Source organism: Neovison vison, chromosome 3 (assembly GCF_020171115.1).
Source record: "Neovison vison isolate M4711 chromosome 3, ASM_NN_V1, whole genome shotgun sequence".
Lineage (NCBI taxonomy): Eukaryota > Metazoa > Chordata > Mammalia > Carnivora > Mustelidae > Neogale > Neogale vison.
This window is the reverse complement of record NC_058093.1, coordinates 77772578-77797891: the sequence shown is the minus strand read 5'-3', so window position 1 is coordinate 77797891 and position 25314 is coordinate 77772578. Positions and strand designations below refer to the sequence as shown.

The 25314-nt window shown below is 37.8% G+C and overlaps 1 protein-coding gene across 6 annotated transcripts in view; it reads left to right on the top strand.

Moving 5' to 3' along the window:
• PDE1A (phosphodiesterase 1A) overlaps positions 1 to 22659 on the top strand; it is a 344668-nt gene extending 322009 nt beyond the window's left edge. For 5 of the 6 annotated variants that reach the window (XM_044242484.1, XM_044242487.1, XM_044242483.1 and 2 more), the window contains 2 exons: positions 15906 to 16022; positions 19944 to 22659. In XM_044242484.1, the coding sequence (XP_044098419.1) occupies positions 15906 to 15979 (74 nt within the window). In that variant the 3' untranslated portion in view covers positions 15980 to 16022; positions 19944 to 22659. The remainder of the gene's footprint in view (positions 1 to 15905; positions 16023 to 19943) is intronic. The other variant, XM_044242485.1, reaches the window with a different exon arrangement.
• Positions 22660 to 25314: the final 2655 nt, after the last annotated feature.

Sequence of the window (25314 nt, the reverse complement as noted above, 5' to 3'; positions counted from 1 at the left end):
TGTTGTACAGATTTTTTTAATATTAAGCAGTTAGATCTTTTAAATAGTATATTTATAATATATATCCATTTCTTAACCCATAAATCAGGTGCACAAGTTACGTAACTTCTATTATTTTTCTGTGACAAAACAGTGTCTAGCTGAAGGCCCCATGCTACATGCTTGAAGAAAAGAGAAGCTTGTCATTCACATGTTTTAACTGAAGCCGAGGAAACCTATTCCACTTAGGGTTCTTGACCTCCTTTTTTCTTCTTTTTTAGATGCCATTGAAGTTCCTAATGGCATAACACCTTGCTTGACTTGTGTTCTTTCTCTCTCGTCTCTCTAGATATACCTTATCCCATCTGCTTCTCACTATTCCCACCCCTGCCTCTGAAAGTTGGCCCCCTGTTTCAGCAAACCTTTGCCATCCCCCTTTTGCTTGTTCTCTTATTCTCCTTTTCTCCTAATGCTTCTGAGACCTGATTGTTAAGCATCACACCCAAACAAGCTACGTAGCAGGACTTGCCCTCTCAAATGCCTACATCACTATGTGGTTTCTCTTTGCACTTTTTTTTTTTTTTAAGATCTTGTTTATTTATCTGACAGACAGAGATCATAAGCAGGCAGAGAGGCAGGCAGAGACGGAGAGAGGGGGAAGCAGGCTCCCTTCTGAGCAGAGAGTCTGACACGGGGCTCCATCCCAGGATCCCGAGATCATGACCTGAGCCAAAGGCGGAGACTTTAACCCACTGAGCCACCCAGGTGCCCCTTTGTTTGCACTTTTATCCTGTAGATCTCTATTAGAGTTCTGGACCCACTGTTTTGTTTTGTTTGTTTTGGTTTGGTTTTTTGCCAGCAATCCCTATCAGTCCCTAACAATGCTCCTAACAATTCTACATCTGCTGTTTAGGGAAAATAAAAATAAATTGGTTTTAGACAACAAAAACATGTCCATATTATTTTGTAATGAATTACTTTAAAATACAATGTTTTTTATTAATTATTTTTATTAACATAAAATGTATTATTTGCCCCAGGGGTACAGTCTGTGACTTGTCAGGCTTACACACTTCACAGCACTCACCATAGCACATACCCTCCCCAGTGTCCATAACCCAACCACTCTCTCCTTACCCCCACCACCCCCCAGCAACCCTCAGTTTGTTTTGTGAGATTAAGAATCTCTTATGGTTTGTCTCCCTCCCGATCCCATCTTGTTTTTTTCCCCTCCCTAAACCCCCCACCCTGTCTGTCAAATTCCTCATATCAGAGAGATCATATGATAATTGTCTTTTTCTGATTGACTTATTTCATTCAGCATAATATCCACTAGTTCCTTCCACATCATTGCAAATGGCAAGATTTCATTTCTGTTGATGGCTGCATAGTATTCCATTGTATATATATACCACATCTTCTTTATCCATTCATCTGTGGATGTACATCTAGGTTCTTTCCATAGTTTGGCTATTGTGGACATTGCTGCTATAAACATTCAGGTGCACGTGCCCCTTTGGATCACTACATTTGTATCTTTAGGGTAAATACTCAGTAGTGTGATTGCTGGGTCATAGGGTAGCTCGATTTTCAACTTTTTGAGGAACCTCCATGCTGTTTCCCAGAGTGGCTGCACAAGCTTGCATTGCCACCAACAGTGTAGGAGGGTTTCCCTTTCTCCACATCTCCACATCCTCACCAGCATCTGTTGTTTCTTGACTTGTTAATTTTAGCCATTCTGACTGGTGTGAGGAAAGGCAATGTTTTAAAATATTTATTTGTAAAATGTTTGTTATTCCTTTCCACTACTTTTTTAATGAATCAAAAGTCACCATGTCAACAAAATTGTAACTTTTTAAAAAAAATTTTTTTATTATGTTGTTAGTCACCATACAGTAAATCATTAGTTTTGATATATTGTTTCAAGATTCATTGCTTATGTACCACACCCAGTGCTCCATGCAATACATGCCTTCCTTACTACCCAGCACCAGGCCTCACCCATCCCTCCACCCCCCACTCTTCTAAAACCCTCAGCCAAAGATAAAGATCTAGTGAAAAGAAGGGCCATATGCACCCCAGTGTTCATCACAGCAATGTCCACGATAGCCAAATGATGGAAAAAGCCGAGATGCCTTTCAGCAGACAAATGGATTAAGAAGATATGACCCATATATACAATGGAATATTACTCACTCATCAAAATTATAACTTTTAAACTTCCATGACTAAATGTTAAGCATCTTTTTGAGAAAATATATAGATACTGTTTAGATTTCGGAAGGGACAATCAATCAAACAGAGGGAAGCAAAGTCTTTCAGATAAAACTAGAGCTAGCTCTTGGGGGCAGCTGGGGGACTCAGTTGATTAAGCGTCTTCCTTTGCCCCAGGTCATGATCTTGGGATTCTGGGATGAGCCCTGCTTCACATGTGCAATGGGAAGCCTGCTTGTCCCTCTTCTTCTCCCTCTGTCCCTTACCATCCTTGTGCTCTCTCTCTCCCAAATAAATAAATTCCTTAAAAAAAAAAAACTTATTTTCTCTCTACTCATAGTTCAAAAATGCGACTAACACTTTATATGAGACCTTACAAGTAATTTTTAAGTTGTATATTTCAAATTATTAGTAAATTATATACTCTGCATTTAGTTTATTCCTATTTCCAATTTAATTTCTTTTTTTTATTTTTATTTATTTATTTGACAGAGAGAGATCACAAGTAGGCAGAGAGGCAGGCAGAGAGAGAGAGAGAGGAGGAAGCAGGCTCCCTGCTGAGCAGAGAGCCCGATGCGGGACTCGATCCCAGGACCCTGAGATCATGACCTGAGCCGAAGGCAGCGGCTTAACCCACTGAGCCACCCAGGCGCCCCTCCAATTTAATTTCTTCAGCTGACATTTTATATTATATTATTTTATATTATCAGTACAGTAGAGCATGATAGATAGAATGGAACATTTGGGAGATCAGAATTATGAAGTTTTAAGAGACTTCACCAAAGTCACTTAACCCCAGGAGAACACACATCCAGTTTGAACCATGTGTATGTGCTTATTCATTCATTCATTCATTCATTCATTCATTCTAAAGGCAGAACTCAATAGTTTTCAAACCTTACAGCATATTAGCATCCTCTGGGCTATTTTGTGAACTTTTAAAAGTTCACTATAGCTTGTCTGCAGTTTACAAAGGTAGGTAAAAATGGAACACTTTTGTGCATTTAAGTGAATGCAGAAGACATGGAGGGGGAGAGCAGGAAATTAATCAGTTTATGGTCTAGACAAACCCAGTGCAGATTACAACCACAGCCAACTTCACCCCGGTAGGCTGTACTCAGGAAACAATAGCATGTACCTTGGTAACGAAGGCCTTTAAAATATCTGTGTCTTGGGGGGGCGCCTGGGTGGCTCAGTGGGTTAAGCCACTGCCTTCGGCTCAGGTCATGATCTCAGAGTCCTGGGATCGAGCCCCGCATCGGGCTCTCTGCTCAGCAGGGAGCCTGCTTCCTCCTCTCTCTCTCTGCCTGCCTCTCTGCCTGCTTGTGATCTCCGTTAGTCAAATAAATAAATAAAATCTTTAAAAATAAATAAATAAATAAATAAGATAAAATAAAATATCTGTGTCTTGGGTCACACATCTCCTCTGGAACATTTGCCTTCTACTCCTAAGAAAGTCAGTGGACTTCTCTGCCTTAATCCTTGTTCTTTCTTCCACATGGAATGTACTTCTCAGGCCCCTTCCTCTACTTCACTTCTTAAAATCCTATCTGTCATCCAGAACTCCATTAAACTACTCTCTTCAAGAAGCCCATCCCTTAGTCATGTAAGCGTAGCTGTCTTATTCATACTCCAGTTGGGATATCTATCACATTCTGACAAGTCAGAATTCTCAAAATGGGAAGAGAAAAATGCATTCAAAAGGGGCCTACCAAAAGCAGTGTTGGAATAAGAGTGGAAGTGGATAGGAGAGTCAGGATATGTTTCCCAATTGCACACGTCTCATGGAGATTCCAACACTCCCCTTTGGAGGTGTGCACCATCTCTCCACCCAGTGAGGACCACTGTGTATCACGAGATACAGTGACTGGAGTGTGTTGTTGATAGTTGGAGCTGCAGAGCCTAACAGAAAGTTGAGAACTAATAATGAGGTTATTACAGAGCTATTTACAGAGGCCTACTCTGTGTACAACAAAAACCGATAGGATTTTTGAAGAACAGAACTCATGGAATACTCCCCTTTAGCTCTCCAGTGGTTCCAGCTCAAGGCCAGATAAGAACTTGGTCAGTATCAGGTAGAGGAGAATTGACTCCATTCTATGAAGGTCTGGTTTTAATGGTGAGACCCTAAAACTGAAATGATATTACCCACTCTGTTGTACCATATAGTTTTTGTTAAAGATCTAAAAAGAGAAAATAAAAAGCTGATAAATGAAAAAAGGGAAAACTAAATGGGGGATGTTCCCCCAAATCCTCTTCTCTTGCACAGTATCTCTACTCGCTATGTTTTCAGATACCCAAAATATTTTTGCTCGCTTTAATTTTACTTTGTGCAAATATGAGCCATCACTGCAAGAGTTCACAGGAGTTGTATAGCCTCTGAAAATTCTGGGGTAAACAGTGTGATGATGGAAATTTGGAGGGTAGAGAAAATGATGGTGGGGAAGAAAGTCGTAGGTTGGATGTTGCACTGTTGAGCAGAGGTGATGGGGGCTAAGATCAAAGCTACGGGCAGAAAGTAGGACCTGCTCTCCAAGACAATTCTCTCTTTCTGGTGCTACCCTTCCTTGGCAAGTGTAACCAGAATTTGTAACCAGAACTTCTGGGTGACACACTGCTAACACCAGCCTAGTTTCGAGACTTTGTTATAGTTCCCCAATAATTCCAGTTCCAAGGTCATTGAAAACTTTGTTGTCTTAACAATATACCTCTAAGCAAAAGGTAAATCTCTTTGTCACCACTCACTTTTAATCTTTCTCCAAAACATTTTAGTCTCATATTCCTCTTGATTCAGGCCCTCAACTCCTCTTTTCCCCCTCTTGGCCACGAAAATCCCCTCATTGGTACAGAACAATTTAGCTCTGGCTTCAAATAACCCATTCAGTAAAACAAAAGCCTGATACTTTCAACTTCATTAGAATCCCTACAAAAAGCTTTGTTTCTTATCACTATCAGTACATTTTTTAAAAATGTGATCACTATACCTATGACCTATCTTTATAATCAGAAAATCATCATACGAGTTACTAAGGTTTTCTTATTTTTTCACATTTTATATTTTCTTATTTTTTCACATTTTATAATTTATTTGAAACATATTGAATATATAATAATATTTTAGTCATATTTATTTAAAATCACATTTTGCTAAAAAACCTCATAGATTTCCTCAAAAGGAAACAAAGTTTTTAAAAATAGGTCTTGAATCATTGCTTGAAAAATTAAAACACAAAACTAAAAGATTTATTAAGGAAATATTTAAAACTGATGGGAAAATATTAAAATTTTTAAAACATCAAATTTACATTATGATTAATGTGACATTTAGTAGACTGTGATAGGTTCACTAGTTAAGCCTTATGTATTGTTATTTGTATTTAAAATATCTTAAATGTAGTATTATATATTACAGTATGTATAAACGTGATTTTTGTAATCATGTTGGTGTTAATGCTAAATAGAATGAGGAATCCTTTTTGATTAACTACTCATTTACTTGCTTGTCAATAGACCACGTTCTGTCATGGTCTCTATCCTACTTAATCAGTCAACAGCCCTATGATTTAGGTACTATCTCCATTTTACCAATGTGAAAACTGAGGTCTGCGGGGGTGAGTTAGTTACCCAAATCACAGGTTTGCACACATATTACAACTGAATCTTCCTCATTCCTTTTCACAGTTTAATATAATACACAGAAAATAGCATCCTAGTAGTAGTAAATACAGACAAAGAAAACAACTTTTTCTGAAAATTTACCTCAGAGAACATAATTGTTTTATCAAATCTACTTCTGTTTAATCTCAACACAACCGATCCCATGAGCTTTCAAATGTGTGTGTTATATCCCATAGACATTTTTATTTTAAAAAGCTGAAGATTATGTATTTGGGAGTGACATTTTACATAGTTTATATATCTTCTCATGGATCATTTACACAAATATTTATTACAGCAGCCTCACAAGGTAGGAATTATATTCTGATAAAACTGTAGCTGGGATTTGTGCCTAGTCTGTCTAAATTCAAAGCCAGTAAACTTCTGGATAGTTTCTAGATCATATTCCAGAAGTTAGTTGTGACAGGTTAGTTTATTTACATGTTCTAAATCTTCTTACCGAACTGAAGTCTTGCCCAAACTGTTCGCTGACGGAGAGGAACTGTAACAGCAGCAGAATTTAGGAGCGTTTGGGGACATTTGGGACGCTCAGCTGGTTAAGCGTCTGACTCTTAGTTTTGAGTCTGGTTGTGATCTCGGGGTCATGAGATTGAGCCTGTGTAGGGCTTCGTGCTCAGTACGGAATCTGCTTGTCCTTCTCCCTGCCCCCTCTGCTCCTCACCCTGATGGCTCTCTCTCTTTCTCTCTCACTCTTGAAATAAATAAAGTCTTAAAAAAAAAGAATTTAGGGGCATTTTAAGTGATACTGTTTGAGTGAGTAAACTCCCCACTTGTATTTACATGGATAATCAAAGTTGGAAGGCAGGCAGAAGGAGCAGGCTTGCATTCCTTAGTGATTATGGACTAGCTCAGGGATGAAGAAACGGTTTCTCCATGGGTGCTGGGATGAGGACGAGCAGAGAGCTGTGCTGGCAGGGACACAAGTAGTTAAGATATGCTCCTTAGTCTTTTGGAAAATAAAGCTGATTTATCTTTTGAGATTGCATCCATGGTTGGATGTAGTCAGATATATGAAGTTATTTCCAGAAGTTTCCACTGATCCTCTCATCTAAGGCAGGCCTCGTGTTCTTTCTATTTGGTCAAGGGCACACTGACAGATGGTCCTTATTGAGTATTGCAAATCACTTTTTTTCTTTCTTGAGCACTATTCCATTGTTACAATTAATTTGAGCTCATTTTGTCTTTACCATCATTTTAGTTGGATCACTCAGAACTTATGACATATATTGGTTCATACACAGTGTATCCTACATTTATATACAAATGGATAAATATCAGTAATTCCTATGTTAAACTTTTCAGTATATTTGTTTCAATGTATTTTTTCAATGTACAATATTTTTTCCTTAAAAATGCATTTCTATAACTATCCTAAACCAAAGATTTAGTCAATATATAGTCTTATAAATATTAAAGGGAAGAAACTTAACTTCCAATGAGTTAAGAATCACTCTGAAACCTGTAACAATCCAAAAATGTCCTCCTATACGTTACCATCATGTTTATGAGTTTAACAAATGCTTATGAGTTAAAGAAATTACTTATTTTTTTAAGATTTTATTTATTTGACAGACACAGAGAGAGAGAATGCACACACAAGTTGGGGAGCTGCAGGCAGAGGGAGAGGAAGAAGCAGGCTCCCTGCTGAGCAGAGATTCCCAATGCAGGGCTTGATCCTAGAACTCTGGGATCATGACCTGAGCTGAAGACAGATGCTTAGCCGATTGAGCCACCCAGGCACCCCTAAATAAATTACTTATATTTATATTAAATTATAAAAAGTAGGATTATGTTGTGCATGACTACAACTTATGCAGTATATGCAAAAGAAGAAAAGTTTAATGATTTTCTTGATGCTTTCTCAGTAGATTAAGGAATGATAGAGTGTAATCATACCTAAAAGTCAAATCATAACCTATTTAAAAGCACTGGTCCTCTAATTCTGTGTATCTACAAAGAATTCAATATTTTGGTAGGATTATCAAACTATATTACTAGGAAAAAGGCAAAAGAACAGAAAGTGTGATTATATTTTTATTTTTAAAATAAGTCACAGATTCCATATTATTCCTTTATAATAATATGGTGCTACATCCTAATACTTGTATACTATTTGTTAGTAGACAATATTAATATCCTGCAAGATTAGATTCTGAGGGTGTATAATCTCTTTAAAATCAACTAGAATTGAGCTCACTGAGAATCTAGGCTTTTTAGGCAACAAAGCAAATGGTGAAAAAAACAAGTTGAATTAGAAAAAAAAAAAAAAAGAATCACTTCAAGACCACTATTGATGAATACAAAAATTACAAAAGGTTTTAGGAGCAAAAGTGAAATATATTGATGATTAAGGAAAAAAAAATCAATTGGGGCAATTGGGGCACCTGGGTGGCTCAGTTGGTTAAGCATCTAACTTTAGCTCAAGTCATGATTTCAGGGTCTTGGAATTGAGTCCCACATCCGGCTCCTTGCTCAGCAGGGATCCTGCTTGTGCCCTCTCTCTCTCTGACAAATAAATAAATAAAATCTTTTTATAAAAAGATAAAATCAATTATATTTGTCTTCATACTTTTTCCACGATAATTCCTACAAACATGGATATCATAAATGCTAAGTAGAATTTAGTTTTTCATAACTTTTAAATAATATTATCTCGAGATTTTTTTAAATATGTACCCTTTTTTTTTTTTTCCAGAAAAAAAACCAGTTCATATAAGCACTAAGTTTTCCTGATCAGCAAACATCCTTAAGTAAAACCTCATGCATGGGGGCGCCTGGGTAGCTCAGTGGGTTAAAGCCTCTGCCTTCAGCTCAGGTCATGTGATTCCGGGGTCCTGGGATCAAGCCCCGCATCGGGCTCTCTGCTCAGCAGGGAGCCTGCTTCCTCCTCTCTCTCTGCCTGCTTGTGATCTCTGTCTGCCAAATAAATAAATAAAATCTTGAAAACAAAAAAGCAAACAAACAAAAAAAACCTCATGCATGGTGGCCACTGTACTTTGAACAAAAAATTTGGAGATTTCAGTCTACTTGCTGGAAATCTTCCAGGCCCCATGAGAGAAAAGGAACCCATTTTTGTAGATTGCGCAACTGGCATCACTGGCCATAGGAGCTACAGATTCCTTAGTTGGCCTGGCTCAGCTGCTATGGCTATGCCAAGATCTTTATGCTTTCGAATACCTAAATGGCATTTTATAGCATTTCTCTTTGCTAGGATACTATATTGTGTCAGTTAATTTTCTTTGAGCATCTAATCACTGTGCCATTCTGCAATAAAGCTTTATTTTGCCCTTTTCTAAAATATCGAAAGGGTAATGTGGCTTTCATAAACTTATTTTATCTCTTACATCAGTTCTACCATTTTTCTGAACGAATTCTGTAATAGTTCTCTGCCACTAAAAAAAAATGATTGATAAAAATTTTAAGGGAGAGATTTCCTTGAAAAAGTATTTCTATCGTAGTAGAAGTGAACAGCAGGAGTAAAATGGCTCCATATACTGTTCTTTTGTGGGGTTTGAGAATGCCTTGTCCATTATATAATTCAGTTTATAATGTTAGCCAAGTTATTTCCCCCCTGAAAAACCCGTTTTTTTAAGAGCTGCTCTTATATGTCTTCTTTACTGTGATTCCCTAACAGTTGACTAAATGGTTAATTGTAGTAGACTTGTAGGAACACCCCAATAATTAATTAGCTGAGACTGGCTTGGTGTCTAATACCAAATAACGTATTTTCACAAACAAGTTTATTTATTCTTACTCTCTGTCTCTGCCTGAGTGGGGGGGAAAGCCTATCAGATTTAACTGACTATCAGATTTAATTTCAAAGATAAGGCATAAACTCATACTAAGGAAAGAAAAAAATAAAACAACATAGTAGCCATTAAATAAACTATATCCAGAAAGACTGCATAGTGTAGTGTTAGGATCCAGAACTCTGGACCTAGAATATCTGTTCAATCCTGGTCTCATCACTTAACTTGCTGTGTAACCCTGAGCAAGTTATTTTATCTCTCTGTTTCTAAAGTGAGGATCATAAAAATTGATTTATGATTTCTAAAGTGAGGGTCATAAAAATTGTTTCTCTCTCAAGAGCTGTTGTGAAGATTAGATGAGTCAGTACATGTGAAGTATTTAGAATTCAGTGTTTTCTGCAATAATTCTTATTCTCTCTTGGTCCCACGTATGTGCCTCCAAACTACATGGTGGTCTTATAGAAAGCTTCCTTTAGGAAGTATATTATAGAAGAACACTACTTGAATAATTTTAATATTAGATAAACAATGGAATATTTTGTGAGAAAATATGCAGTGGATCAATTTAATCAAAAGAGTGAGTGGGTGTATAGTAAATTGATCTTGACTCTCCTATCACCTTTCCATTCTTAATTAGCCCATCAAAATTACCTGTAGAGTATCTCTTCAAAGTATCTCTCAAATTCATCCAGTTTTCTGCAGGAGTGAGTGGAGGAGTAGAAGAGGCTTATTCCGAATGGCGGATATAGCTGCCCAGTTTGTAGAGCTGAAAATGAAGAACCTTTATCTAAATAGTTTTTGTTGAAGATTCTGCCCCTTAAGACACTTGCCTTAATTTTTCCTTGGCATAGAACCCTTTAGGAAAACTACAACAACAAGAAATTTTAAAAACCGTATTCTACAGACCAAAGTACTCTCAAAAAGAAAAGATTTTAGCTAAGCCAGCAAACTTAGTTTGTGATAATTCACTTATTTTCCAAAGAATATTTTACCATCTTAGTTTTTATCCCTTAAAGCATGCCTAAATTTAGACCAAATACAGTCCAAACTCTTTAGTTCTGACTTTATTCCTTCTGGGACCTCTGTTCATGCTTTTTCTAATATAATGTTCCCCTGTTAACAATAGGAATGTAGGAAATTATCAGAAATTATAGAAAAAAGACATAGCTGAAAGCTTTGACCTTTCTTTCTTATATTTAATTTCTATGACAAAATTTTAAAAAAAAAGTAAGGTAAATTAAAATGATCCAAGGGATCTCTTCAGATAGGATTTAATACATAAACCTTCAAGAAGAAATGGTGAAAATCTTCAAAGAATCTAAGGTTCTTGAACTTCATTTCCATAACCTCTTTGAAGCCCAACATGGGCTCATTCTTTGAAAGACAACTGGTAGTGAATGATATTGAAAGTCTTGACTAATTTTGATTTGTATCAGGACACTTTTGTAGAAGTAAAGAGGTATTCAGCACAAAGACCAGCTCAATAATATTAACTCGTCACTCTGAACGTGGGATTCATTCAAAAGGGTCCTGTGTTCCCATATCACCCTTCCGTCTTGGGCTAGGCTTCTTTGAAATATGCTGAGCAAGTCTGCTGACTAAAGAAAATCCAGAGGCTGCTAAGAAATAGAAATCTCATCACATAAGAAGTTAAACATGAATAATGTAATAGTTTCAATGTAGTAATATAGAAATAATAGAGCACCCATGATTTATTTTAAACAAATTCACCTCTACCGTGAGAGTAATCGTGTTATATGAATCTTGATAGATTAGAGATCCCATCACTCCCCACAATCCTGGCTGAATCTTATAGATCAATAAAGTGCTGTGTGACTAACTGTTTAAAGTGCTTTTATTTTAAAGCATGGATTTACAATTTATAAGTGTACTGTAATATTCCCAACTTGCATTATGACCAAGAGAGGCAATTTATTTCACTACAGATTTTAAAAACCCAAGTAGATGAGGTACTTCTTCAAATAGCCTCTCCTTACAGCCAGTATAAGTTAGATAGGAGGTTGTAGACAGGAGAGGGAAAAATTAGCATGGAAGGCATTTTTAAAGAACATTAGTCCTTCTGAACCTTAATAAAAATAACTACCAACTAAGTCCTCTGAGATTTGTGACTTAAAGCTAAATAAGATGGAAGAAACAATTAGCTGTTTGGGATTTCGTTTTCCCCAATTCAACCAGTCTACATATTTGTCAAACAGTATTTATAGCCTATTATTAGGAACACCTAAAGACTCCTAGAATTTTAGATTCTGCATACCACCAATATTTGCCAAATCAGCCTTCTGTAGCAAGTAGGTAAGTACTTGCTAAAATTATGTATTCAGCTTAATGATGATTGTAAATAGTTTTTGTCTCCATGGGAAAAATGAAGAATGAAATCAAAGGGCACATACTCTCCTGACTCTTTCTTCTGTAGATGGAAACTCATACAAAAAAAAGTCTCTCCACTAAAGAATTTGATTATAAACACTAAAAATTAGGAAACTTGCAATGTTTGGAGTTTCTAGGGTAGAAACAATTCATTGCTCTTGTTGTGGATGAATATGCAAGGAAAACAGTGCCATTGGAAATCCCTCATGTCTACACTGGATAGTTGGTTGTGGTGTTGCAAGGTGGAAAGTCAGAAATCTTTGACACAAAAATGATAACAGGGTTTTCACTAATTTACAGCTTTTGATTTCTTAAGTATAGATACTCACCCCAGTCACATATTTATGCTGAATCTTAAGTTAACGAGTATACTCCTGGAGTGACAAATCTCTATTATTTCTCCTTCGTGGTATTGGCAAGAAAGCATTTGATTCCTTCTTATAGCCTTTTGCTTTGAAATCCCCCTGAGTGTAGGATGTGTCTGACCTTGGTATCAGAGTCCTTAGCCAGTCTCCTACTGCCGGTTTTACTACACAGAGTGGCAGTAAAAAGAGTTTTATCTCTTAGGAAATGCTTCTCACAGTTTTTACTATCAAACTACTCATTCTTTTCTGAAGAACTGAATTTTGAATCATAGTAGCTTGTCAGAGCAGGAAGATGAAAAATGACATGTTTACTCTACACTTCTCAACTTGAAACTTTGCAATTGTATCTCTGCAAGCAACAAGGAATGCTTTCACTCTTTAAAATCCAATGGAAACTTGTACTTTTGGGTCAGGGAGTTAGCACTGTATGACCAAATTCTTTGGTTTAGTTTGAAGTACATGGCTCGGGGCTTGAGGGTCCAGCGATGCTCCTTAGAAGATATGTGACCTTGGGCAATAAAAATTGTTGGGGGGGAATTAAATGATAAAACATATGAAGCACTTAGCATAGTGTAAATAAGTTTTCTCTTAATGTTCACTGTTTTTCCTTTTGCTGCTAATATTATTGTTATTAATTAAAAATTTTTCATTCTTATGCATTAATATTCTTTTTTGCTCAAATCACTCATTACTCATCACTGATTTAATAAACTGATACATAACAATATATTTGTGTTAGTATACATATAGACTAATTTTAACCAGAATTTTAAATTGTAATTGCTGTATTATTAGCACTTGGTGATTTTGTTCCTCACCCACTCTTCTTATTGGTGAGTTCTTTATCCTTAGTGTTCTTGCCCATTGTAAAAGTTTCTCTCAAAAAATTTAAGAACCAGGGAATTCCTTATATTCCTCCTTTAGCTCAGCCTATTCTTCCACTCTGTTCCATTATAATCTAGCCCTAAGTAACAGAATACTAAATCAAAAGTTTAAGCCAAGAGTCTAAGATGTCAGAAATAAATCCTGTGAGACAGGGATTTCAGAGAGGATTAAAGGCCAATTATGGGATGCTTATGATCCTTACCCAACTCAAACAAAGGAAAGGGTCAGGTTGTTAATGGTTGAAAAAGGATTTGTGAGAAGATTTTCTTTAATGAGCTATCTGCTGTTGGGAAAGGTGTAGAAATGCTTCCCTCTTTACCTCAAATTAAGAGAAAAGAACTGTACCGGGACCCTCAGGGATATTGGGAATGGAGTCTAATTCTTACGTGAGATGTAACAGATTAGCTGGTGACAGATGAGCCACATGAGAGGAGGCTACGTAGGTTTCAGTCTTTCCTCAAGTAATTTATGGGAACAACTGCCTCATGAGTGTTTTGTGTGAACCAAATGTGGCCCACCCATATTTGGAAGAATGAAAGGACCTCACCAGACAGAAGCTAACGATGTAATAATAAAATCCCTGGGGGCTGTGAACACTGTAAAGGAACACTGTAAAGGAGTTTCATGTGCACATAGCAAGGTGGTGAGACATGTGCAGCCATGGCCTCTGGCAAGAAGTCCCTGAAGAGCCTGTGAATGTGTTCATGGGAGAATTAGCTTCCAGCACCTACCAGGTCTAGTGGGTATGAAGTCCTCCCACAGTGCTGGTCAAGTACGAACTTGGCTTCTCCTCTCAGACCTTTCTCTGTCTTGCTCCAGCTCAGGAGTCAAGGTAGCCAGTTGGGGGAGAGTGAAACAGAAACATCAACCATCCCCCACCATACACCACTTCTGGGCTCTGCCACAAACTCAAGGTTGGAAAGGAATCTTCTATGATCTTTGTTTTAAGATTGGTGTGTAATATATGTAACCAGACTATCTAATATCAGAATTGAGACTTTGACCACTTAACGGGATCACACAATGTTTTTATTATCTAAGGTTGATTGCAAAAGTGATGATACCACCTGAAAATTTCATAGATAGGTAACTTTCTTTTTTGAATATAGCTTTTTTTAAAAATATTTTATTTATTCGACAGAAAGATCACAAGTAGGCAGAGAGGCAGGCAGAGAGAGAGGAGGAAGCAGGATCCCCGAGGAGCAGAGAGCCTGTTGCGGGGCTCGATCCCAGGACCCTGAGATTATGACCTGAGCTGAAGGCAGAGGCTTTAACCCACCGAGCCATCCAGGCACCCCCTTTTTGAATATATCTTAAAGAGAAAACAGGAAACAAAATAATGTTGCTTTGTAATAACACCCTGTAGGCTTTATACATTAATTTTGTAATCTCAATAAAAAAATCTGTTGCACCTGAGACAACACAGTCTTACAATCTATGCTAAAGGAATTATCTCAAAGATAACTGGTATAAAGCTTAACTATTAATTTACATATATATACATGTATATGTTGTTTTTGTTTTGTTTTTTTTTTTTTGAAATGAGAGAGAAATAAAGAAAGAGTGCATGAGCCGGGGCGGGAGGTGCAGAGGGAGAGAGAATTTTAAGCAGACTCCTTGCTGAGTGCAGAGTCCCACTTGGGGCTCAATCTCACAGCCCTGAGATCACGACCTGAGCAGAAACAAAGAGTAAGATGCTTAACTGACTGCAACACTAAGATGCTTGCTCCTTAACTGTTAGGATATTTTTTTTATAAAAGTTCAAACAGAAAGAGCATGTCATCATATATGACTATTTCCTGAAATAGTAAAGTATTTTTGACTCAAAAATTAATTTCTGCTAATTTTGTTTGCTTTCTTTTTCACATAAGACTCTTTTATCTATACATTTTGCTTTATATTTATTTTTGATAGATTCTCTGCGACTTCTCTAGAAATGTTGGCACATTTTCCATGTTAATTTTTTTTCTTCAAGGTTTATGTAGAAGATGAGTGATTCTTGGATTATAAATTCCATTAGTGTGTTTTGGCAGATTATGTCTTATCTTAAAAATTACTATGCTCTTACAGTCATTTGTTTAAATTCATAGTCATTTGTTTAAATTCATAGCAACTAAGGAGTGTGTGTTAAAAGACACTGATCATTAGAGCATTTGTTTAAAACCATCTGCTTTAAAAAATTCAAGAAAGAGGTGCCTGGTTGGCTCAGCGAGGTAAGCATCCTCTCTTAATTTCGGCTTGGGTCATGGTCTTAGGGTCATGAAGCCCCACCTCGAGCTTGAGCTAGGCCCGGAGCCTGCTTAAGATTCTCTATTTCTCCCTCTCCTGCTGATTTCTCCCCAAGAAAAGCAAGCATAATTTTCATGTTTGATTTAATAGATGTTTAAACATGTCTCCTCTAGTTCGGTTCTGTATTACCAAATTAAATTGCAACTGCACAATGTTGTACAATGCCAGAAGACTCATTGTACTCTATAAATCCACAGTCTAAAAAGAAAGTATTTGATGTCCTTGGAGAAATGTGCCATAAAATCCATTGTGAAACTGAGTCTTCAGCATGTGACTGCATTGTTTCAGATTCCTGACTTTATTAGGTTTTTTCCACGGGCTTATTTTGTTCTTGTTTATTTGTTTGCTTGTGTTGTAGGTGAACCTGATCTTCATAAGAACTCAGAAGATCTAGTAAACACTGAAGAAAAACGTGCTGATGCACATTCATAGGTTTGAAATACCTTAAAGGCTTCTGTCAGTTTAAACATGAGAGGTAACTTTATTTTTTAGACAAGAAACCTAATTCCTGGAATGAATGGTTTGTTGAATGTCATAGAAACAAAGTTATCTCATTTCAATGTCCTCCTGGAATCTTTTTTTTTTTAAGACTTTATTTATTGATTTGACAGAGAAAGACACAGCGAGAGAGGGAACACAAGCAAGGGGAGTGGGAGAGGGAGAAGCAGGCCTCCTGCTGAGCAAGGAGCCTGATTCAGGGCTCAGTCCCAGGACCCTGGATCATGACCTAAGCCAAAGGCAGACACTTAATTACTGAACCACCCAGGTGCCCATCTCCTGGAATCTTTTTAAAAAATCTCTCTGATTTTCTGAAGCAAAATCTTAAATATTTACTTTTTCAAAGAGCTTAATTTGCTCATCAATAAAAAATATACTTAGCAAGACTTTTTAGACCTTTCAAAATAATAATCTGTAAACTGTGGACAAGTTTAATACTGCTCTCTCTTTCTACTTCATGTAGGAAGTATGAATGTTTACTCTGGGTGATAACAACAAAGCAAGGACATATTATGAAACAAACATCAGTGTTTGCTCAAACCTAGAGACATTTGTTTGCCTCCATCGTTCTCTTTTTAAAAATTCAGCTTCTAGGGCTTGCTCTCCATCTACCAAATTATTGACTCTGGGAATGAGGCCTTGGAAACCTAAATTTTTAATAATCCTGTCTGTGGTGTTTCTGTACACTATAGTGGAGAACTGTTGTCTTGGGCCTGCCGGGGAAGTGCAAGCTGCTAGAAGGGAAGGTTTATATGTAAGGTTTATTTATAGAGGAGATGTCTTAGTGTCTCCTTAAAAAGTAAGAAATAAAACTCACATGTTATAATGAGTCCTGCTTTTGGGGTGATGGTTGGGGGCAAGAGAAAATGCTTGGGGAGGGGCATATACCAAGTCTTTGAGTTTCTCTTGGTAGCTCCTCACATATTGCTTTAGATACAAAAGAGCTAAACTGTGATTAGCTTTTTTTTTTCCCAATTTATTTATTTTCAGAAAAACAGTATTCATTATTTTTTCACCACACCCAGTGCTCCATGCAAGCTGTGCCCTCTATAATACCCACCACCTGGCACCCCAACCTCCCACCCCCCCGCCACTTCAAACCCCTCAGATTGTTTTTCAGAGTCCATAGTCTCTCATGGTTCACCTCCCCTTCCAATTTACCCAAAAGCACATACCCTCCCCAATGTCCATAACCCTACCCCCCTTCTCCCAACCCCCCTCCCCCCAGCAACCCACAGTTTGTTTCGTGAGATTAAGAGTCACTTATGGTTTGTCTCCCTCCCTATCCCATCTTGTTTCATGGATTCTTCTCCTACCCGCTTAAGCCCCCATGTTGCATCACCACTCCCTCATATCAGGGAGATCATATGATAGTTGTCTTTCTCCGCTTGACTATACTATGCAGCCATCAAAAGAAACGAAATCTTGCCATTTGCGACAACATGGATGGAACTAGAGCGTATCATGCTTAGCGAAACTGTGATTAGCTTTTAAGATGATACATCTCTAAGTGTTCCTGAGTTGGTTGTAAGACTGTCTTTTATTGATAACAGTAGTTTCATTCATGGCTACTATCTAGGGTCAGGCCCTGTGATGAGCATCTTACATGTGTTCATCTCCCTTAGTCCTCTCAACAATTTCAGAGTTGGTGATTGTGATTCCTGTTTTACATATGAAGCTTAGGTAGAAATCAAGCCGACAGAATGGCTGTTCAATTAAAACCCATGTATGTCTATATGTAACAATTTTAATATATTTCCCATATTAGCTATAGCAATTCCTCTTCATACCCTCCATCCAGACTATAAATTTATTGCCTTTGGAGCTCATGGCTGTTTCAGAGCAGTTCTTAGGTTCTGATGATATATGATGGAGGCTCCAAGTATGTTTTAGGGAAAACTAAATTCAGTGGAGTATTTATGGGTGTTTTAAGTACAAAAAGTTTTTGTTTTATTTAGTTTTTATTTTTGTTTTGTCAAATAAATAGCATCAGAACATGGAGTTAAACAAAATTAAGCGAGTCATTCCTATTGATGTCATCAATCTAATGCACACTATGTAGCTTACAAAGGAAAAAAGTCTACAATTGGCATTTCTTATACATTTGTGATATGGAACTGGAATACTTATGAACATTTTCCAAAAATTCTGTGCAGGGAACACAGGTCACCAGTAAATTTGTAAAAATGACTGTCCTATCTATGAAGATGTCTAAGGCAAAAAAGTATATAGATCTGTAAAATTCTGGCATCTCATCAGTAAAAGATTTCAGGGAGATTCAAATGGCAGTTAACAAGGTCTCTTTTTTTCTCTTTTTCAACTACAAAGACCCCAAAGCTGGAAGGATTTGAGACCTACTCAAAGAGTGGGGTTCAAACTCAAGCAGGCTGTTAGACAATTTTTTCCCCATCAGCACTAACCAAACCTTGTAGTTTTTGTCTCAGTTTGAGAAAGCTCTGCCTTTAGTGCACAGTCAGTATTCCAGAAATCATGGCCTTTCATAGGTGAAATTTATATGTCTTTAAGAAATAGACAGGTCTCTTAAATAAAGGAAGTAGAAAACCAACAAGAGTGGTGACAGTTGGTAACTGTGAATCAGGCCCAGTGTTTGGGAGACAAGAGCAGTGGTCAGCCTTGGAAACAGAAAGAACACAGAGCACCTGACCTGAAGGCAGCAGCCACCCAGTCTTTGCCTCCAACATATTTTCACCATGTACAAATTAAGGACCCATGTTTCCAGGTGTTTCCGTTGGCTAAGAGATTTTTTTTACGTAAAATCTTTCCATTTTTAATGTGGGCTCAAAGTTTTTTGAAATACCATGTAGACCAAATAAAATATATGTGGTCATATTTTGCCTACAGTCTCCCAGATGTCAACCATACCTTCTTGTGACCTCTAGCTAACTCTTTCTCTGGCCTCCATCATGAAACGTATAGATTTTACGGCAGCCTGGCCATAGCTCTGAGGGCCACTGCCTGCTTCATTCTCAGTGTGTGGGCCCCAGTATGGGATATTTTCTCAGGAAACACTGAAGTCTAGTTCAAGATGCACCATGATGAAACCTCATCAATCAGTGTGCAACACTACACTTAGGGCAAGAAATCAGCCTTTGAAATCTGTTTTTCACATTGCTGTATAACTTCGCATTGCTGTGTCACGTCACACTTCTGAGAGATTTCTGTCCACAGAACTATTTGGTTTTGTCTACTTTTTCAAAATGTTTCTGTTAATTAGAATGAATGAGATTGGAATTGGATGTACAATGCCATGCTGCTTTACTATTTAAAAAGAGGCTGGAATATAATTTATTATATTATCATCCTGGAAGGGTAGGCTTTTGGTGCCCCCAAAGCAAACCAATATCAGACCTGGTACTCCCTGGGAAGAGAAGTGTTCCCCATTCCTTCTAATGCCTGCTTTTTAGTGTTGCGTGTACATCCAAGAAGAAGTCAAAGCCTAATGGATTGTGGGCTGGAGTGAGTCTGTGCATTTGCTTGGTTGATGTCTACACTGACTTAAGATCCGTTTTGAATTTCTTCAAGCAGGACTTGTGCTCTTGAGTTCACGACAGTCCTGGTGACTCCACTGGTTTTACACATACACAGGCCCACTTACCCCATTTATACTGCCTTCTAGGTTTATAGAGTCCTTGAGTTTGTGATCTCTAATCCGAACAATCCACATTTTACTGTAATTAAAATATGCAAGCATATACACACATGCATATACACACAAAGAGGAATTCTAAGAAGATAGACAATGAATATCTATTATATACTGATTAAATCCCTTATTCCTGACAAGGTGTATAAAGTCCCACGTGATATTACCACACAGTTACTGATGCATATGTATGACTAAAATTTGATCTTCATTTTCATTTGGATTTTATTTCAGGATAATGAAAACAGGACTAAAACATCCTAAGTCCTCAACTTTCCACAATATCATGTTCTCCCTTTTCAACACACACCTGGATCAGGCCATTTTAAAGGACTCTTAGAAGGAATTTACAGTAGGAAGAACATAAATTCTGAACTAGTAATTCCGACCAAACAAATACATTCAAAATCGCCATAAGAGTTTTTGGCCAGTGCTTCTGCCATTGTCTTTCCTTCAGAAAAGTCTTAATGGAAATGTTTTGATCTAGCTTTTTCAGGCAAGTCGGAGAAATTTTAAGACAAAAGTTGGATAGTTTAAAATGTTCATCACTCTGAATCCAGTTATAGCACAGGTGACCTTGCAACACATGTGCAAAATATGAGGCATTTTAAAAATTTACTTTCTCGTATTGTTTTATGCAGAGTTCTATAGTTATCGGCATTTCAAGGTTTTAAGTAAAAGGAAAGAAAAGCAGAATTATGGAAAACAATTTTTTTTTGTAGCCCTGAAGAACAAGCTAGTTAGATTGTCCTTATTTTAAATACACGGAAGCGACACGAGAGGCGGGGCTGCTGAGAAGCTGTGGTTGAAGGCCTGTGACGACAGGGGAGCTTTAGCCTGGCTCTGCCACCTGATGACCACTGCATTGTAACTCTCGCGTTGGGAAACCACAGTGAAACCCATCCCTGAAACCAGCGGACCAATTCTCATCCATCCCTGTGGTTTCAGAGCACGAATATGTCATCACGATGCAAGTCACACGTTAGCTACACTCCGGGACAACAAGAACCCTCAGCCATTGTTGGAGACAGACATCAGAACTAAGAATGGAATTCGCCTCCTGGGGTGTTGATCCCATTAGGACATAACAAAATATATTACAAGCCCAGGGATAAATGACAAGAAGTGCGTGTGTGTGTGTGTGTGTGTGTGTGTGTTGAAAAATACCTATGAAAATGGAAACCCACGCTTTTCTGTACAGATCATTTTATTTGGCGTGACTTTATAATTTTACTACACAGAAACAGACTGCAACTCTTGGAGACTCCGCTTGCTTGTCATGTTTTGCCTGAGCATGTGCAGAGCCTTTCCTTTGCTCCAAACTGAAGAACAACTTTTGTTTGTTATTAGCTGACAAGAAAGGTCGCACAATTAGGGGTTGTAACTTTTCACTGTGCAAACACTTCAGTGATTCTGAGATGAATCTATCTTTGTAAAAGGCAAAAACTGGATGGAAAAAAATAAAAAGTAGCCATCAATTAAAGAATAAAGTGAAGGAGGGTCCATATCGATTTTCTGTTGCACCTGCTCTTTTCTTGGTTCCCACAAGGCTAAGCAATATTTTAGAAATTGATATAATCAGAAGCTTTTAAGTCTGAGTGGTGGGATTTTACAACCCACAACTTAGATCTCCTTTAATGTGTAAGCCATATTCTATATGCATATTAGGTATGCATTGTTCTAATTTAAGATACATGTGTGCATAGACTATGTATAAAATGCTTTTAAATGTTCTGTGAATAAGGTCCTTAGTTTTTGGTTCACCTGAATCTTCTGTAGAACTCAGCTAAATAATTGATTTGTATCATAGACATTATAATGCAATTGATATTTTAAATGTAAGCAGTACAAACTCATCTATGATGGCATAGTGGGGGAAGATTTATAGATATGTACATCATGGTGACTTTTTGTCTTTTAACAATGGACTTTTTATTTCTATTTATGAAGAAATTATAACTACTGCTTTCAATGTCTTTTTAAAAGTAGCTATTTACCAGCTAGAAAATATTGTGCATTGAAAATAGAATCTGAGTATCTGGGAAGTGTAATTACTTTTGTTCTTATTTGAGCCAGTTGTCTTTCCATAAAGCTAGAGAATCTCTCCAGGGAGAAGTACATTCAATCATTGCTTCTCAAGGGTCATAGAAAATTTGTCTTCTTGGTTCCTATTGATACTTTAGGACCTATAGACTTTGTTTCTAAAAAGAGAGAGAGAGCGAGCAATATAATGAATTCATCAGCTTCTGTATATGGCCTCTCCCTTAATTTTCCAGGTTATTTAACTTATATAGCATCATGGCTGAACTTCCAAAGGGGGTGGAGAAAACACACTCCACTTCTTCAGAATTGTCACCCTGTTGATGTGCTTTTTCTCTTATTCATCTCCTTTCCGTTCTCCGTTGCCTCCTTCCTCCCCTTTCTACTTCTCTCCTTTTCATTTCCCTTCTTCTTTCTTTCCTTCTCTCTCCCTTAAGACAGCTACTAGTTAGTGAGAAACTGGCGGGAGTCCGCGTGGAGGGCACCAGTGCCTGTCCTTTCCGCAAACACCCATGTGGTGCTAGTCCATCCTGAAGAAAGGGAGGGTGAGTAGGGCTGCTAAGTCTGGGATGTCCTGCTTTGCATTTTTATCCTCAGCTACACAACATATATCTAACAATCTCTTATGCCTTTTTAGTCAACCAGTAGCTCTTTTATTTGATTTTTAACATGACAAGCTACAATTCTTGTGTTTTTACTCTGCTGTAATTCTCTGCATTTCCTATTACATATGATTGTTAAATAAATCATACTTGAGGGAAAATATTGTGAAACATTTGGTGTCTGATATAATTTAATTTGGTGGGGCATTGAAAAGTTGGGGAAATCAGGGAAAATCAGGGAGATATCAGTTTTGATATGAGCGCTGTCAGAAAATGGTTTTTGCTCTATTAAAGAAATATTCATTGAATATTTATTATTGTGGCTATTATTCGCAAGCTCCTGGCTAAATGCATGTTGCAGAGAGGAATGTGGAGACCTGAATCTTATCTCTATAAATTTCATCTTTTATAGGGGAGATAATTCATACACAAATAATGCCACATATAAAATACACAAAAATGCCACATATAAAAGTAACCAGATGCAAGTAAAATGCACCCCTGGGTATTAAGGAAGGTAAAAACTGTTTCAACCGTCCAGACTTCTAAGAAGACTTCCTCGAGTCGACTGCCCACGAGTCGATACTTCCTTTACAAATAATAATGAAGCTCATACTTGGTGCCTACTTTCTATGTACAGCCTCCGTGAAGACACTTAACACATATTATCTGTAATCCATGATAATCCAGCCAAGTGGGTTTCGATATGAGCAAGGAAACCAAGTCTCAGAGAAAGAGCGCAAGGCCAGGTCTCAGGTGATAGGCTCCAGACTGGATTTGTTTCTGGGTCTCTTCGGCACCGAAGACCCCTTTTGCTTTCTACCTCATCTGTTAGGATGGAGCAGAAGCACGGCAGAAAGGAAAGCGTGGCAAAGAACAAGATAAGTAAGGTAACAGCTGAGAATAATAAAGAAGCAAAGAGCGTCAAATCAAGGTGAAGACCTGGAGAGTTTCAACTAATTGAATTAAGAGTAATTGGCACGATATGCATCACCTCTCAGACTGGCCCCATGGTGCCAAAGCACTCCGTTCAAATACAAAAATGTATGTACTTGTCAGAGCATGACATTTAACTGAGCTTTTTCCTTCAAGTGTGATTCCATGGTAAATTTCCACATAATAACAAAAAGCTTTCAAAGGCCATATTTTAATTCTGAAATATAATTTAGATATAAAACACATTTCCTTTGGAAGCTATATCAAGCCTTCTGCCCTCAAATTGCTAAGTATTACAAAGCCTATCCACCATCTAGTACAAGCCTTAAACAACAAAGACAGTATATATTTTAGAGTTAAAAAACAAACAACTGCTAATGTCCCACATTACATATCTATGATTTCTTTGGAAGGAATCCCAAATACTTAATCTATAAATCCTTATGGGCCAGCATGTATATTTAAAGCTCTATATGGGGCCATATGTTCTTCAGTAACATTAATAAATGTTTGGGTTATTTGCTTTAGATTTCTGATGTTTAGAGAGCTTCCTTTTCATCTCAGGCTGATACTTTTTTTTTTTTTTAATCTCTAATAACTAAAGATACCATTATGTAGTGTTTCTTATAGTATATTCTCACTATGGCATTAACAGTATTTTCTGACATTGTCTCTTTTACTCCTTATAAGTACTCTCTGAGGAATCTTATCCCCATCTATGGATGAGGAGTCACGGCAGAGGGTGAAATAATGCGTGTAAGGCCACACAGCTCCTCAGGGGAGGAGCCGGGATTTGAAGTCTAAGAGAATGTGATTCCCGAACCGTGAAGCTGGACTGCCTCTGGTCACTGTGGGAGGTTGTGTCATGTCTTCTCCATCCACCATATCCATCACCTTCCTTTTCTCTCCTTCTTCCATATCCCTGCACTTGTCTTTAAAAACTGCCACTGGAGGGAGCAGAATTGCCAGTGACCACCAGGAGGGGCTGGTGCACTTCGGTGAACCCTTGAATCATGTTTTACAGTAGAGAAGGATGCCTTTGATTTCTGTGGACAGGAGAATTATTTTGCATGCTTAATATGTGACCTTAAAAATCTGGTGGTTTTTGTTTGTTTGTTTGTTTGTTTTCAGATAACCTACTGGGGTTCAGTCTAGGCTTTGCTACTTAGAGTGTGTCCCCTCCCCTAGGACTTCTTAGAAGTGAACACTCTCGGGCCCCATCCAGACCAACTAAACTAGAATCAGCATTTCAGAAGATAACTGGGTGATTCTGGGCCTATCGCTGTTTGAGATAATAATTAAATATTAGGGAGATAAATCTAAACACCCATGAAGCACTCAGACATGACGTTGTTTTTCTCCACACAAGGCAACAGGCTCCAGAGTTCATGCTTTCCACATGGCATTGCTCTCAAAATGACTTCAAACCAAACCCCGGGAAACTGCTGAGCGGGACAGACCTTGTGAGTTCTTACATTGTTGAAGACCTTACTCCAGCCTGGTGCTTGGGTCAACTGCATATTAAATCCTATTACTTCTTCTTTTTCTTCTTCTTTTTTAATTAACATAAATTATTATTTGCTTCAGGGCTACGAGTCTGTGATTCATCAGTCTTATACAATTCACAGCACCCACCGTAGCACATATCCTCCCCAACGTCCATCACCCAACCACCTCCTCCCCCCAACACCCTCCCCTCCAGGAACCCTCAGTGTGTTTCCTGAGATTAAGAGTCTCTTATGGTTTGTCTCCCTCCCCAGTCCCATCTTCTTTCGTTTTTCCCTCCCTTCCCCTACAGGCCCCACCCTGCCTCTCAAATTCCTCATATCAGAGAGATCACACGATATACATCCTCTTACTTCTAGAAGTGCTGTAGACCAACTTCGTTCTCCTCCAAGAACGCTGCGTTGTTGAGATCTTGACCTTCTTACTTGTGCTCCATCTTTGGCTCCGCCTTCAACCCTATTTTCACTTTTTCTTTTCTGTACACCATTTGTAAGTTAGATCTCCTCAAGGCATTCTTGGGA